The following is a 17,219-nucleotide window of genomic DNA, read 5'->3' as shown; positions in this document are numbered from 1 at the left end:
GAACCACCATTACCGACCCCTTCCCCCCAAAATCCTTCGACGCCAATATATCCCCAATCACCCCCAGCTCCGGATACTCGCTCCACATCTCCAATCCCGCAGTAAACGGCGACACTCTCCCTTCCTCTCTCCCCACCACCAACAACCCGCACTTCTCGCTCATCTCCCTCATCAAATTCACCGTCTCCGCTCCTTCCTTCACCTCCTCCTCCCTATACTCCACTGTCTCCACCCCCTCCGTTCTTAACCTGAACTCTTCGACTGCCTCATCGTCCTCGTCCTTGTCCATCTCTTCTTCGTTTCCCCTGTTCTCGAGCGGAAGCATGAGCCTTAAGACGTGTAGGTGGATGCAGGGGTTCTCGGTCATGCGGGCGGCGATGGCGAGGGCTTCGCGGTCGTCGGGGCCGCCGAGGAAGAAGACTGCAATCCGGTGGGAGTGGGGGGAGGAGAGGGAGGAAATTGGTGGGGTGGAGAGGTTGCAGCTGACGAGAATGGCGACGGAGCAGGGGGCGTAGAGGAGGACGTTGGTGTTGACGGAGCGGAGGGCGGGGTTGACGGATTCTAAGGGTACGTCGGCGTCGATGCGGCGGTGGAAGGGGAGGAGGATCAGATTGCACTGCCGGAAATTTTAGCTATTAGTAAGCTTAATGGTATGAAGCCCGGCATGTGTGGTATGTAAAATTTTCTTTTAAAATAATTAGAATTAAGAAATGAAAGAGAGAAGTGCATTTCATAAAAAAAAAAGCATTTACATAAATAGCACCTAATTTTTATGTATTTACAAATTTGCACCTAAATTTTACTTTTTATATTAATGCAACGCAAATCTTTTTTATCATTCTAAAACTTCCAATCATTTTAAATTTTAAGAGGTGAACTATATCTTTGCATGCATTAGATAAGATGACATATATGTAAACTTAAACTATAGTTAGTTTTGTAAATACATAATAAATGTTTGGCATGTACGTAAATTTTTTTTTAAGAAAATAGAAACACACCCAAGCTATATAACCTTTTTCGGGAGAAGCAGGAGAAATTATAGTAGAGAACAGTAAGAATCCATAGTCCATATTCATGATATGAACTCTCTATTTATAAGAATATGTCACGGTCTTATAAAATTACAGATCAGTCCCATCATTATTAGCTTTAAGAGGGGCCTCTTCGTAATTACAAATTATTTTCGAATATAATAAGAATGACAGATTGGTTCGGTTGATAAGAGGTTCGTAGGCCGCTTCCCCCACTACGACTGTCAGTACTTGATCTGTTAGTACTTGATCTGAAGCCAGGTAATCCACTGATCGGCCTGAGAGCTGATCATCATCTTATGAAAAATCATTTGACACGTTCTCTCGGTCGCTCGATCCAGGCTCCTTCCTCGCAAACCATCTAATCATTCATCTGTCAGTAGGTATGTCTGGTCAGTCGTTCCTTTTGCCCGAGCTATTTTTTTTCTTGAGATTTGTGCTGGCGTATTTTTCATATACATGTTTAATTCCCCCGATTCTCTTGTTCTTTGGAAGTTGTAAAGCGTACAAGTAAAAGGAATCTTTTTAACACATGAATAATAATTAAATGATATTGTTGTGCAATAATGAACTTTCCTAAATTTTTGTGCCCATACCGTTATAAATAAGTTATGAGATATGGGAAATGTATGACTTCTCTTTTCTTTCTCACTCTTTGAAAACTTTTGTCTTCTCCCTCTTGTGTTTGCTTTTGGCGTCAAAATTTGATGTCACATGTGTAGGGTGTCCACCCAACTAGTCCATGATGATTCATGACTCATTCATAGCATCCATAGCTCAAGACATCCATCTGGCACTTTTGGTAAGTGTTGAAATACAAAACCGTGGTCAGGGATAATTCGTCCTTACCCAGAAGAATTCACTGTTGAGTGGGCCTGCTCAGGACATTAGACATGTTTGATGTATATTCCGGTGTCCAGAGGTCCCTCTATATTCATTCAAAGCCTCCCCGAGGTCAAGAGAAGTCACGAAGTCCTTCTATGTTAGCTTCGAAAAAATTAGGGTTTGGAAAACCTTATTCGTGTGTCGTAGTTTAGAGTGTCCGTTGGTGACAGATTCTCCGATCAATGGACGAGCAAAATACTCATTTATATTGTTTGGGGTTCATAATTTAGTAAAATAGGGTCTTTCGTAGCTTTAGAATCAAGAAAATCCTATATCGGACACTCCCAGTAATAATCAAAGTTTTCAAGGCTAAACCGACGCCTAGGAGCCCGAAATGCCCTCCCGTACGTCCAAAACTGAGCCCATGGAAGTCTGACGCCAGCTTCTGGGCGCCCAAAATGCTCAAAAAAGACCATTTTCAAGATACTCGGGAAAGTAGGCGCCATATTGAGCTTCTATACGTGAGGGTTGTGGCGCCTAGGCGCCGATTTAGTTCCATATCATGAAAAGGCTCATTTTTACGTTGATTTGATGTGTTGCACCCCCCAATGAGCCGAAATTGCATGGATTTTTTAGTTTTGGGGGGATTTTCTTAGGGGGGATAAAGGAGGCCAGCTTTAATAATATCGGGGAGGGGGGTGCAAAGATTAGGAGGGATTGGTTTAAGCTCCTCCTCATCTCAGAAAGGATATCCTTCATCATCTCTACTCATTTCTTCAAACTTTTGGGTTGTTGGTGAGTGCATGAGAGGGCAAGGAAGAGCTCCATCTTCTTCCTCAATAAGCTTAGAGTTTTCTTGGAGTTTAGAGCTTGGAGCAAGGAAAAAGAACAACTCTTCATCTTCCTCAAAGAGAAGCTCAAGGGAGTTTGTCATCTTCCAACTTCTTCTTCTTCTTCAACTTTCTTTTTCTTCTCCGACGTTTTCTTCCTTCTCTGGTGAACTCTCCAGGGAGCACGATTAGAATAGCTTCATCCTAACTTGGAGGAAGGAGAATTTGGACAAGCTCACAGTCTCTTCTACATGGAGAGCATCATCTTATGTTTGAGAAGGACTACTCCAATGAACTTTTCCTACAATCTGTACAGCAAGGAGAACTTACTCATTTCTTTGAGGAAGGACTTGTTTGGCCTCCTCTCCTACCATTAGAAGAGATTCATCTTACTAGAATAAACACATCCAAAATCTTCATGATGGTGATATACCTAAAACCTTTTTTCCTTTTTCCTTCTTATCTAGCGCTAGGAATAGATTTTGCTAGGTGCTTTTGGGTTTGGTCGCCCACACAAGACAGGTTTGACCGACCATATGATATCATCTAACTCAATCAATAACACATTATCAGACGGTCTGATTGGCCGAAAGTATCAGTCAACTGGCACATGAATTTTGATTGGTCAATTTTATGGTGTCGGTGCGAGTTTGATCGCCCATGCTAGCCAAGTTGGACGACCGATACTAGTCGGCACAAACATACACCTATTGGTTGCTCATTGTTTGTTGGTGGTTCACTTTGAGGGGGTTGAGTGCTCCTTATCGTGTTGACTCTTCTCTTGGAACTAGAGCCGCCGCTAGGGCAGCAATCACTCTGAGCACCTCTGCAAACTGTCCTAACGTGTGACTGGTGATTTGGGTCCTCATGTCTTACAAACCTTGTTGAACGAGTTCTTCCACTGACTCTCTGGTGCATGCAGCTTCTACTATGTTCCTCTGGTTGATTTTCTCTGTTGTTGTTGCTGGGCTTTTCTTCTTATTGACGACATGTTTCCACGCTAATCGAACCTAAAAGGATGTTGAATCCAAGAGTGTTCGGGAAACACGCCAAAGATATAGAGCTTTTTGTAGAGGAAAATGTTGGGTGTTAGAATTAAAATTTTGGTGTTAAATATGTAAATACATAACACTTGAGTGGTATGTATGTAAATCTTCCCAAAATTTATTAATTTTTTCATGTAGCAAACTCACCATCTTATCAGCAGCGAGTGAGCAGATGTCGTCGTGCATGGTGGCGTACGGCGAGACTCCGATGAAAGGTTGAATCGTAAAAAGACCTGTCGGATACTGTTGCTCGAGCGAGACGAAGGAATTGACAATGCGGTCAGCTTCAGTGGCGGCTTTCGCCGCCGAGGCGGACGCAACGGTGGCTAACGAAGACGACACGCCGAAATGTGTACGGAATGACCCTCTGTCACGCTGCTTTTTCTTATAAGGGGCGAGAATGGTGTTGTTGCGGCCGACGAGAGGGCTGAGGTGGAGGAGATAGATGCAGAGAGGGGAGGAAGAGGTGGGCGAAAGAGCGAGGGTGAGGAGGGGAGGGACGTGATCTTCGCAATGAACGCAGGTGAGTGCACGGAGCTCGACAGCGCCGCCGCAGTCTTGGACGGTTCTTCGGCGGTGTGCGGCTAGACGGTTTGAAGGGTGGTAGAGGGCTTTGAGGAGCATGGCGGAGATTCCTCCCACGAGGATGATTCCGATAATATTGACGGCGTATAGTTCACCGGACAGTTGCTGAGATCAAAATAAAAAAAAAAAAATTGTGAGATAAAATCTAGAAGTTTCATTAAAAAGAGAGAGAAATAGAGCTGTGAAAAAAATTTGTTGTTATATTCGTTAATCAGCTCATTTTCGGCTCATTCCTTAAGTAACTAAGTCGAATGAGAACAAATCCTTTAAAGTCAAATTATAAACAACGAAAACATGAGCAACTCTTTGTTTGATCATATTCGGCTCGTTTTAGTTCGGAATAAATAAACTATATATATTATTTATATAATAATATATTATATATATTTATATTTAAGTTTATATCATAACATCTCGTTTGGTTATGTTGGTTTGAGTTTTCTATTGCATAGAACTTGTGCGGGTTCTAATCCAACACCCTACATTTATTTTTTCCAATTCATTTTAAAGAGTCAATTTCAAAGCGAACATGAGCCGAACACAAACAAGAATATTTAAATCGAGCCGAACACAAACACTGTTCACAAGCCAATTTCGAACGAGTAGAACATGAGTCAAGCCTAAGCTCTCTCATGCTCAACTTGTTTAAAATTCTAGGGAGAGAAGACATAAATATAAGAGCAAACTGTCCCCCAGAAGAGATTATTGCATCATGACACCTGATGCAAATTTGCATGAAGTGTCCAATAACATGGAGCCACGTGGCAATTTGAGTCCACTGACATACATAGTTCAGGCTCAGGTTGCCATGTGTCGCCTTGACATTAGGCACCTGATACAAATTTGCATCAGGAATCTTGAAACAATAATTTTTCCTTTAGAAACATTGTGACACTAAAAGGTGCAAAAACAAAATTGATATTTCATATAAGTAAAAAAAATTGAATTTAAAGAGAACAATTGCCCCTTTAGATCAACGTGGTCCGAATTTGTCATGTAGAATTACATTGTATACATTGTATTGCATATTTATAATAGTGTGCAACACCTAATATTCTCATAAAAGAAATAGAGAGAGAAAGCAACATACGTTGAAGTCTTCGAGATTATTGAACGTATTGATCTCGATGATTCCTCTGCAATTCAGCATGAGGGCCAGCACGCAAGCGTCGCGAAGGTTCATTTTACAGTACAGGCAGGAGACGATAACCCCAAAAAACTTAGCCGCCACGCTGACAAAGATGAGGCAAGTCATTGGAAGCCATAGCATGTCACCGAGTACATCGTACAAGTTGCATCTCAAACCGGCTATGATCAAGAATACAGGCAGGAATAGGGTTGAGACCAGACGTTCAAGCCTGTCCACCACCGCCGTTCCTAACGGCGGGGCCCCGGGGATGGGTGTTCCCCTGCCGGCCGCGCCACCGGGAATGATGATGCCGAGCAGAAGTGGACCGAACGTCACACTCTGTCCTATAAGCTCCCCTGCAATTAAAGAAGTTAGCTGATTGTTTGTGTTCTGTTATATTTTGGTGTGTGCATGTGTATGATAAATAGTTAATCGTATATATATTTGAGTATTAGACTTGGAGATTTAGTTGTAAAGATACTTTTATATGTCAGCTTAGTTATTATGTTGTTGCCATGTCCTGGCTTATAAATAAGCGGGCTTAATATGTATTATGTATTGAAGAGAAATAAAGATTATTTTCACAGCTTTCTCCAGGCTTCATCTCTGTTCTTCTGTACTTCTTTATCCTCCATTTCATTACTTCTTATGGTATCAGAGGCTTAAAAACTGCAATGATGGATGTATATTCTTCCATATCTACACAACATAGTCAGTAAGACACAGCACAGTTTAACAAATTCAGAGAAATCAACATTTCATCATCCCTCAAATTCCTATGTCTCATTTCAAGAACATTTCCACCATGCCTCTTACACAAGAAAACTATCTAGTTGGAAAATACAGGTATCAAACATTCTCACAGTGAATGAATTCAATTCCATTATTGATTGTAGCAGTGCTCCCCCACCATGATTTACTTCTGATGAAAATGGAGTCTAAAGTGAAAATAAAGATTATCTTTTGTAGCAATTAATTGACAAGAATCTTGCTGCCGCCATCTTTTCTACCATCTCCCCTTTCATTCTTCCTTATATTCTTTGCCACACCACCACAGTTAAAATCTAGCAAACATTAGCCATCGGGTTTCAAGTAACAAACAGAACACAAGTCATTCAACTTAACAATGAACTCCACAATGTCACCATGGGCACTAATACCATGGCCCAATATCTCATGGTAATTAAAAATCTAGTGGATAACATAGTTGCAACAGGTTCTAAGGTTGACATAGAAGATATAATTCTTTATAACCTAAATGGACTGCCACCCACTTATCAAGGATTTAAGACTGCTCTCCGCACCTCACTAACTCCAACTACCTTGGAGGAATTTTACTCTCCCTTACATAGTGAGGAGTGTAACCTGGCAAATGCATGTGTCGAGATTACTCAACATATAACCCTATTATCTTTCAAAAAAAAAAGGAGGTCCTTCGGACTCAAGAAATTTCAGCAAGAACTCTTTCACTGACAAGAACTCTACAACAAGCAATTCATTTAAACATAAACCAGGCGTGATCTGTCAAATATGCAACAAAATGGTCACTTTTCCTACCAATGTTGGCACAGAGCTAATCTTCAGTGCAAGCAATCCAACACCCCTCAAACCATAGCTACCAACATCAATGATTCATCCACCAGATGAGGAGGCATGGAAATCTTTTGATCGCTCATATCCTGAGTTTGTTGCAGAGGAACATAACGTTTAGCATGGTTCATGCTCTGACAGCTTCACATCATACAGTGAAACCACATCGCCACTCTTATTGGTCGGTGTTTTTTACACCATGCAATTTGTCACAATGAGATGTGCATAAAACCTCTTTCTTCTTTCTGACGTTGATTATACCTTATCCCAATAGCCTTAATTGGAGGATTGATGTATATTTGCAGTTGTTGATTGATGAACTGTAAATTCATTGAGAAATAAGTGTCATGACGTACGATTTTTCCAGGAAACACAATTTCTTGATGAAAGCAATATTAATGTGAACAATAAGTGATTTTCCAGCATATGAAATGTTATCTGGGTGGAGCGACGTGAGAAAGTTAGTCTGTTCATTTGACATCAATTCATCTAAGGCGTTTACGCTTCAGCATGCTTGAAGAATTCATAGTTTGACTGTCATTGTATGTTTCTAGATGATGAACATCTCTTCAGGAGGAACAAAAATGCACTCAAAATAAACAAAATTGAAAATCCTCCCCAACTCCAAGAATATCTAGGGAAGATATAATGATGATGTTAATGACATTCCAAATATTAATATATGTCTTGACCTTTTTTCACATCATCTACCTGGTTTTGGTGTCACTCATAATTTGACAAAGAAATCAAATTTTTTGGGATTTGCCTTGTGGGAAGGATAACATTATCAGACATAATCTGGATGTTATTCACTTGGAAAAAAACATATTTGATAATATCTTCAACACTGTGATAGATGTTAACAGAAAAACGAAGGATAACGCAAATGTTAAACTTGATTCGCAGAAGACGAGTTTGTGATCAAAGATACAACTGCAGGCAAGCTCATTACGCCCAAGACAAAATATTCCCCCATTTTGTCCCAACGAAGAACAATTTGTGAGTGGCTCAAATCACTAAAATTCCCAAGTGGATATGCTTCAAATTTCAGCCGTTGTGTTGATGTGGGTGTTGAAAAAAAATTTTGAATGAAAAGTCACTATGCATATTTTTTTACAAAATTTGACGCTAACCACATCGAACTGTTTGTCGAGTGAAGTCCTTAATCAATTGATTTAAACCATTGACTCTTTTTATTTTTCAGTAGTTAGATGAAGCATGAGAGAGGTACAAATCACATTATTTTAATGATCAGGAACTTCGAATAGCGACACTTGATGTTCTTCTTAATTGTGTTGAAGTACAAATCAATATTGAGTAAGACATTTTTCATTACAATTTTTAACTCATTTATTTTAAAAGTGAGATAATTAACTATTTCAATGATATTTCAACGTGTGAACGATTTATTCGTAGATTCGTTAAATTTAGTTGAAGATGATGACACGAGTAAGAAGATCGAGAATAACTTACCTTAGTGATTTACAACACATGTGAGTTTAAATTGACATATCAATTCCTCACACACACACACACACACACAGAGATATATATATAACAAAAAAAAGACATCCAGAAAAACCTCATAAACTGTATTACTGAAAAAAAAAGATAAGAATTTGTTGAAGAAATGGAGAGACAGAACAGGGGTTGATAGATCTTGCTTGGGGACTTATGCGCATTGTAAAAATCTGACAAATTTATGATGTAAATGGTAAAGTTTTCATATGAGATTCTGGTCCGAAGGGAAAAAATCTTTTAATTTTGGCATTTGTGTTAAAGAAAACAACAAGTCAAACATAGACTATCATAGAATTCTGGAAGAAGTTGTTAAACTATTTTATTCAGACTCTATTGGAGGAAGTGTATTCTTATTCAATTGTACTTGGTTCGATCTTGTTCCTGATTGGAGAATAAGGGTAAACTAACTATATAATATCACAGAAGTGAAAGTGAACAGAATATATGCTAAATTTGATCCTTTAATTCTAGTTCGACATGCGAGTCAGATTTACTATATTCAATATCTAAATAGAGCAAGAGATAACGTTGATTGGGCAGTTGTCATTCAAAGCAAACTAAGAGCCACCATTACCATTACTATTCAGAATAACATTGAACCTGCCCATCAAGAAAGTGTAGTGACATGTTTCTATTTTTCACATGATGTAATGAATAAAGAGCTCAATCTAGAGGTTGCTAGTAGCAACTACGAAGAAATTAATCTTGGTGATCAGTACAACTCCGATGATGCATTTGAAAAAGAGATCATTCAACATCAATATTGCGTAAGCTGAGCAAGTTTATTGCACCTTTCTTTAGCTCAAATATTTCCTTTTTTCAACTCTTTCATTGATGATGTGAATTCGTGGACAAATGGGGATCTAATAACGTGATTAAGTATTATGTTAGTAATCATATTTTTCTAAAAAAATGAGTCAGTATTTTTAGTCATATTTTCAATATGATTTTTAATTTTGTGACAAAAATTATGTTAATAATCAGAATATTTTAAGTAAAAACTCTCTTAGCCATACTTATTTGAGAATATTTATATTTTTATGGAAAATATTTATTTCTAAAATAGGAGTTGAGCCTATGATTTAGGAGATATGAAATAATAATGCTGTTGAGGACGATGATTTTAATGAAGATGGATTAATCGATATTATTTTTCTTCAAAATGTAAATTTATGTAATATATTTTTTAATTACAATTTATACAGACCACACAATGCTCAATATTAACGTATCTAACACCTAAATTTTCATATTTATACACATAGCTCTTAAATTTTAATTAACATGACATTAAAAGTATCACTTTTGCTAATTATTTAAATTGTATAATACTTATATACTTCAGTGTTTAACATATAAATATCAAATTTAATATATCAGACATGTAAAATTGAAGAGTCTTTCCACCCTTACCTGCGATGCTGGAACCAATGGCCATGAGCAAAATAACCAGAAACAGCCCCTCGTCCATCGGCGAACCCTCCGGCGTTCGCCGTATAATCCAAATCGCCACCGGCCTCGCAAACAGCCATATTGCCGCAATGAATCCGCAGCAAGAGCAGAGGAAGGTAAGCCCCAAAACCACAGACTGATAAACGAGCGTCGCCACAAACAAAAAAGCCGCGCTTATGATGACGCAGTAGAAATCGGCGATGAGAGAAGAAGTGATGGCGAGGCGGCCGAGTTTTGTGGTGAGGAGCTTAAACTCTGTCAGAACAGAGGTAATGACGATGTTGGAGGTGAGAGCCCAGCGGCCGGCGAAGTGGATGATGTAGTTGCGGACGATTTGGTTGGCTTGTAGCTCGGGGTGGAGAAGCACGGAGATGAATATGGAGATGAAGGGGAGGGCGGTGCCGATTTGGGCTATTGCGGCGGCCTTGCGGCCGGATTTGCGGACTTGGCTGAGATCGATTTTGACGGCGATGACGAAGATGAAGAGGATGAAGGCGAGGAGGGAGATGTGGTCGAGATGAACCCAGCTTTCTTTGGGGAAGATGGTTTGTTGGAACCAGCGGTTGCGGGAGAGGCCGGAGGGGCCGAGGAGGATGCCGGCCTGCTCGGAGTGGGAGAGGATGAAGTTTTGATTAATTAGGTGTGATAAAAATTCTAACTTTATGATACGGATCACCCAAAATTTGTTTTTTTTACAAATCAAGTATTCTCTTTCAACAATTTTTCGGGTTCTCACTCCAATATATAAAAAAGTGTAAATGATGTAAATTTTTGGATTAAGAAAATTTTCGTTGTGCAAATTTTAGAGGTTCTTAGAACTTAGGAAGCAAGTTAAGGGATTCATTAAAGAATAAAAATGTGAGAATATTCTGATAAATTTTAATCTAGCTAGCTGATTAAGATAGAATGATCATGCTTGTATGACAAATACTCAAATCTAAAAAAGAATTAGTTTTTTTTTTGTAATTCAAATTTAATTTATGATGATATTATTTATTTAATTTTAATATGAAATATTTTTCACCTTTTCATTTTGATATAAATTATATGAAGACATTCTTATACAATTGTTTTTCTCTACTAAAGTGCTATTTGAATTCATGAAGATTTAGTAAGCCTTGCTATGTGTGTATTTAGTAAGTTCTGATTGAAATAAAGTTCTGAAATTATGAAGTTTAAAATTTAAAAAAGGTTCATTTTTTATAATTGAATTTGACTTAAAATATGCTCACACAATTATTGTTAAATCAACTACTGAAAACCATATATTTACCTTCTACTTCGTGATTAGGGGCATTGATTTTAATAGTGCAATTGCATGATAACATGGATGAATGATGCATGCATGCATGCATGAACGCTGAACGCGAAGTTGAGAACCTACGTACGTACTATGGCGTGGCAGAGAGGCTGCGGGAGTCCGATGGGCCCGAGAACGGCATGGCTGAGCCTTGCGACGAGAAAGAACATGATCAGATGTAGAAGAAAAACAGGGAATGCAAAATCAAGCGGCCAATCTCCGAGCCATAACCCTGACGATGTCGTCAACGTCGCGTTGAAACAGATCAATTTGTCGTGCAATTTGTTTCCTTTATAGTCGCTGATCACAAAGTCTTCATCTTCCGCCATTGAAGAAGATTGGGAAGAGGAGGAGAACGGAGAAGATTATGGAGAATGGTGAAAATTATGGCATTCCCTTCATTTCCTTTAGGTTTTATGAAGATTCGAGAAGTGGGAAGAAGGAGAATGTGGCGGCCAGCGTTGGACAAATGTCAACGGTCTAAAATAGTGAGGTGGTTAATTCTACTATTTGGAGATTGAAGGAGGGTTGATGGTGGAGGTTGGATCTGATTTTTCTTATTTAGAAAGCTCTTTGTTATAGTATTTTGGTAAAATTTCATTAGGTTAAATTGATTTTCATCACAAATCTGGCTTTTTCTAGAATATACAACCAGTTTTCTTATATAAATATTGAACTTTAGGGGTTAATTATGCATAAATGATTCGAAATATTGATATTTATAAATCGAGCACTCATGTGATTTTGTTGTACTATTGAGATGCATTTATGCATGTCAGAGTCAAACAATTTAGGATTTAATAAGAATGAATAATATGGGTTGAGGTTTTAATGAGAGTTTTGATATAGGAGTGAGGATTTGGAAAATGGAAAAACAGTGGTTGATTTATAAATAGAAAGTTTTGGTTGGTTTGTATGTAATTGTTCCAAAAATTTAATATTTTGTTTCTTATCTAATTTAAATCATTTTGTAATTTTGTTCCTTTTGATATTTTTAATCTCTCTCTTATTTTTTATCTATAAATTTGCTTTTTTGTACTAACACAAATATACATATTTATCTTGGAAACTATTGTAGTGAATTTCTATTATCTTAATTCTTAGGAGAATTTTATTTTTTTTATATTTCCCAATATTAAAATAATGAAGTTTATATTTTTGATAATTTTCTATAATAAAAAGCAATCATAAAAATTTTCATGCAAAATTCTAGCATTTGATAAAATAAAAAATATTCATGAATGATTACTTTCATAACCTATCATATTACTAATTATAAAAGTTAAGAATTTCTTGTATCATTTATACTTATAAAATTTTATTTTATTTTATTATAAAATAGTATTCTCAAGAAAAATTATATAGTGGCTATTGCAGAGTAACCTTGGAAAAAATATTTGAAATATGTGATGAGTATTTTTCTTTTTTTGGCATTGCTAATGACATTATAAAGTAGTTTTAGTAATCATGTACATTCTTCTATAGTTTTTTTTGTATTATATTTGTCATAAATTTGATGTATTTTTATTTTAAAATATGTACTTCAATCGAATATGAATGTACATATAATATCCAAATATACTGTTAAAAATACTATTAAAAATGAAATTTAATTCTTAGTTATATTCTAACATTATATATTTAAATTGTATAATTGAAAATTACAATAGACTTTGGGAGAGAGAATGAATTCAAGTTTAGATATTTTTATATTCGTGTCGGTGTTGATTGGAAACCTTACTAGTGTTAGTCGAAGGCATAAATCTACCGAATATGAAATATTAGCAAGATTTTGACTCCATTTTCTTAGCAGAACGAGGAAAATTTAATAATATTCTCCTCTCACATTTTACATTGAACGCTTGAATCTACGATAAAGTTCATAATTTCCTTGAAATTGGGTTTGGTAATTATAATTCAAATAATCATACTCTGAAATATAAGTAGGCCAAGAATTGACTTGAATTGATTGTGGTAATGCCAAAGGCTACACATATTCCTCTAATAAATACTTTGTAGTCTATTTATTCTTTCGCATTTCCAAAAAAAATCAAGGACGACAAGGACAATGGTGGGTAGAGCAAAATAACACAATTTTACTAATTCTCTTCTCACAATCAAACCATCAATCTTCCATCAGGCTCCCAGAAAACTCTCTCTAGAATTAATTTCCTTGAAAGCAAGAATAGTTGAATCAATTTGCAACTTCGACACTAAAAATTTTTGGGCAATCAAAGGTAGAAACACACTTCATTCCCTTAGTTTTGGGAGCCATTGATTTCCAAAGAAATTTAAGGATAAGAAGGGGAAAATAGTACAATGCATCTATAGGAAGGAAGGTAGAAATAACTCACCTAAAAATCCCAAGAAATCCCTAGGCTTCTTCTTCTAAACCTCCCCTCCTCTCTTCTCCTTCTAGGAACCTTGGTTCAACGACTACGATAGAAAAACTTGCGAAAGAGGTAGATCAGGTTGAGGGTTCCTAAAAAAAATTAAGGGAATCGCTACTTAAAGATGGGTTGTCATGAGCACGATTATGCATTGCATAACATGCAGGCACTCAAGAGGGCACGAGGGAGCTAGCTATAAGAATCTTACAACCCAATGTTCTTCCTCCTATGAAACACTTAAATCAAACCAAGCTTAATTAAGTAAGGGCGTGTTTGGGGCAGTGGTGTGATGGCGGTTCGGTGTCACACCACAGTTTTTCCTATTTGACAAAACTATGTTTTGTTTGGTTTTTCCAAAAGCTGCAACCGAAAGCTACACTTTCCCATCACGGCTGGCTACATGCGGTGACTGTTAGAAAGCTACAGTCTGACTTTTTCAAAAATATTTTTTTTGCAACAACAAATTTTTTAACATGAACTTCTTCTTCAGCAGCTTCACAACTGTATATTCAAATAGCTGCAACTACCTAAAATAGACCATAAATCTCACAAACACACAAATACACAAACATTATACTTTCAACCAAAAGCAAACTAGTTTAAAAAAGCGAAAGAATTTTTAAATCATCAACTAATACTTAAGTTACCTCCCAAGTAGCACTTGGCTTAGTATCCTCAGCTAAACAATGTCAGATCATCTACTTGTGATGAGTCAAAGTCAAGGTTTTTCTAAGGCAAATCCTATAACTCCTTAAATATAGTTTCAATTTTTGGCCATTTATCTTAAGAATTCAGGCAATCTTTCCTTCCTCAATATCAACAGGTCAAAAAAAGTAAACTTTTACTTTAGTGATTGGACACCATCACCTAGACTTCAATTTTATTGGAAATAATCTCAATCATAAATTTTATAACAAAACCTCTTATCTAGACAAAGTCATTCCTAATGAGTTTCTGATAATGCAACTTCTTCATATGTTACTTTTAAATCTTGACATTGTCATAGGATTTCATTCTAATCTCTTTCCATTTATTCAACTATGATAATCTTTTGTCTATCAAATATTTAAAATTATAGTTAAACTTCTTAATTGTGTAGTAGGCTTTATGTTCTAATTCACTAGACAAGTGACACTTTTACAAATATAAACCTATAAGTGGATATATAATTTATGGGTTCCTTATAAGATATCTTATAAGCTCATAAAGCAACATCAAGCCTAACAAACAAATCTCTCATACAAGGATTAATATTTTTTTATTAATCTTTATTTCTCAATTAAACACTTTTACTAATCCACTAATATGAGAATGCTAAACACTAGAAATCTTATGTTTAATCTCATAATTTTCAACTAATGCCTATTTTCTTTGTTATAAAAGTGACTTCCTTCATCATTAATAATAAGCCAAGGTGCTCCAAATCTGCTATATATAATTTAAACACTTTGAGAATCACATTTACATAGTACCACAATTGTTATTGATTTAGAGATATAGTTTAATTGTTATCAAAGTGTAAAGATTTATAGAAAGTACAAATGATTCAATGTAATCAATTTCCCAAACATCAAAGATCTCAACTTCTATAAGATAATTCAAAGATATTCCATTTCATTTAATAATATTATCGCCCCTGTAGCACTTATCACATCTTCTAATATAATCACATCCTAAAATATGGTAGGCTAGTAAAATCCTGATTATAAAATCTTAAAAGCAGTTCTAAAATATCTGAAATGCTCTCCATATTCAAATTATGACAAAATCTAATGACGTAATGATAAACCTTCTGATTATATGATCTTATCCTAAACCCTAAAACCTAAAGGTCCTTTAATCAGAAGACACCCACATTTTATTGACTTTATGTTATGTAGATATCATAAATTTCATTGTTAATGATATTATTTCATATGATCTGACATACCATCAGAGAGAGGCTCTATTATGATCTGACATACATATATGCCACCTTACTTATGTATATGAAAATGTGTATTTCACTTTTTAAATGTTAAAAATAATAATATTTTTGATAATATGAAAATTTTGGGTGGTATAGAAGTAAAAATTAAGAGTTTAGACATTATAAATGTAAATAGGATGTCAATCGCTCACAAAGCCCAGCCGACAAATGGCCCATTTAATTTAATGGGCTTGCCGTGCAATAGCAATCGTAGGTTTAATAATTTGAACCACTATTGTGCATGAAGGGAGGGAGGGAGGGAGATTGAGATGGAGAGAGGGATATGTGGCTTGCATAAAAAATATTCTAATGATGTATATTTGATAGTCTTTAACCCTACTTTAACTTATGCATAAACAGGACTTCTATACATATTAAGAGAGTGAAATGATATGATTATTTTGATTACCTTAAATATTTCAACCACACTAATTAATGATGGAGAATGAACCATAAAACTTAAGAAAATTTAGATGATTTATCCAAGATGACAATATTTTATCATGAAAAATAAATAATTCTAAGCTTCATTTCATTTAAATTAATATTGGGTTATCAATTAAATGTTAGTAATAAGAAGAGTGATCGATCAAGCACTCATCATTATTGACAGTGCCTTGGGAATACAAGATAAGTTTGTAGCAATGAATCATAGAAGATTATTCTATAAGTATATCTTCGATACAAATTTAGTATCATTACAAGCAATTAGTTCAGCCTAACCATTGAAAACTAGCCAGATGTAATTGGATGTGGCTAGTTTGATATCAACGAAGAGAATGAACTAGATAGTAAAGAAGGTCATGTGGACATAACTGAGTGACTAATCTTAAATTTCAATAATGAAGAGCAACTCACTATTGATATCTATAGCAAATGTGTTAATTCTTGTTCTATTTTAATGTGTTTTAGGTTAATTTTATGCTTTTGAATGGTATTTGTGTTGTGTTTTGCCGAATAAAGGAAACGGGAGTTGTCGGAGCTGAAGAAACTCAAGAAAATCACCAAGTGCAGGATGCAAAAAGTAGGCACCAGGATGCATTGCATAGGTACCCAGAAGAGTCCAATGCCCAAAAATATATGCTGAGAAGGCAGAAAGCAGACTCCCAGATGCAAAAAGAAGGCATCAAAGACCAGCATAAAAGAGAACTCCAAGTCCAAAAGTTCCCAAGAAGGTAGAAAGTAGGTGCCACGAATGCAATGCCTAGGCATCAATGGCCAACGCGTAGGCACCATAGACCAGCGCCTAGGCACAGTCCTGCATCTAGGCGCCAGTTCACGTGACCGAGTCCAAAAGTTCCCAAGAAGGTAAAAAGCAGGCACCACAAATGCAACGCCTAGGCGTCAGTGGCCAACACCTAGACACCATAGACCGACACCTATACACCACAGACTTGCATCTAGGCGTTAGTTCACACGATTTGATAGTTTTTGCTGTCCGGACGTGACTTTTTGTTGGGAGAATTATAAAAACACAACTTACAAAGAAGAGGCCATCTTTCCCTGCATATTGTAGTGTTGAGCATTGAAGAGGAAGACCAAAAAAGC

At 36.4% G+C, this 17,219-nt stretch overlaps 1 protein-coding gene across 1 annotated transcript in view; it reads right to left on the bottom strand.

The window, feature by feature from the left end:
- LOC110028426 (cation/H(+) antiporter 15-like) overlaps positions 1-11,508 on the bottom strand; it is an 11,871-nt gene extending 363 nt beyond the window's left edge. The window contains exons 1-5 of the mRNA XM_020730260.1: positions 11,405-11,508; positions 9,974-10,613; positions 5,411-5,805; positions 3,883-4,425; positions 1-616 (exon numbers count right to left, since the gene is read on the bottom strand). Coding sequence (XP_020585919.1) covers positions 1-616; positions 3,883-4,425; positions 5,411-5,805; positions 9,974-10,613; positions 11,405-11,482 — 2,272 coding nt within the window. The 5' untranslated portion in view covers positions 11,483-11,508. The remainder of the gene's footprint in view (positions 617-3,882; positions 4,426-5,410; positions 5,806-9,973; positions 10,614-11,404) is intronic.
- Between the last annotated feature and the right edge of the window lie 5,711 nt (positions 11,509-17,219).

This window comes from Phalaenopsis equestris, unplaced genomic scaffold (genome assembly GCF_001263595.1).
Source record: "Phalaenopsis equestris unplaced genomic scaffold, ASM126359v1 Scaffold000511, whole genome shotgun sequence".
Classification (NCBI taxonomy): Eukaryota; Viridiplantae; Streptophyta; class Magnoliopsida; order Asparagales; family Orchidaceae; genus Phalaenopsis; species Phalaenopsis equestris.
Note: the sequence above shows the minus strand (reverse complement) of the source record. Positions and strands in the feature narration are given on the sequence as shown.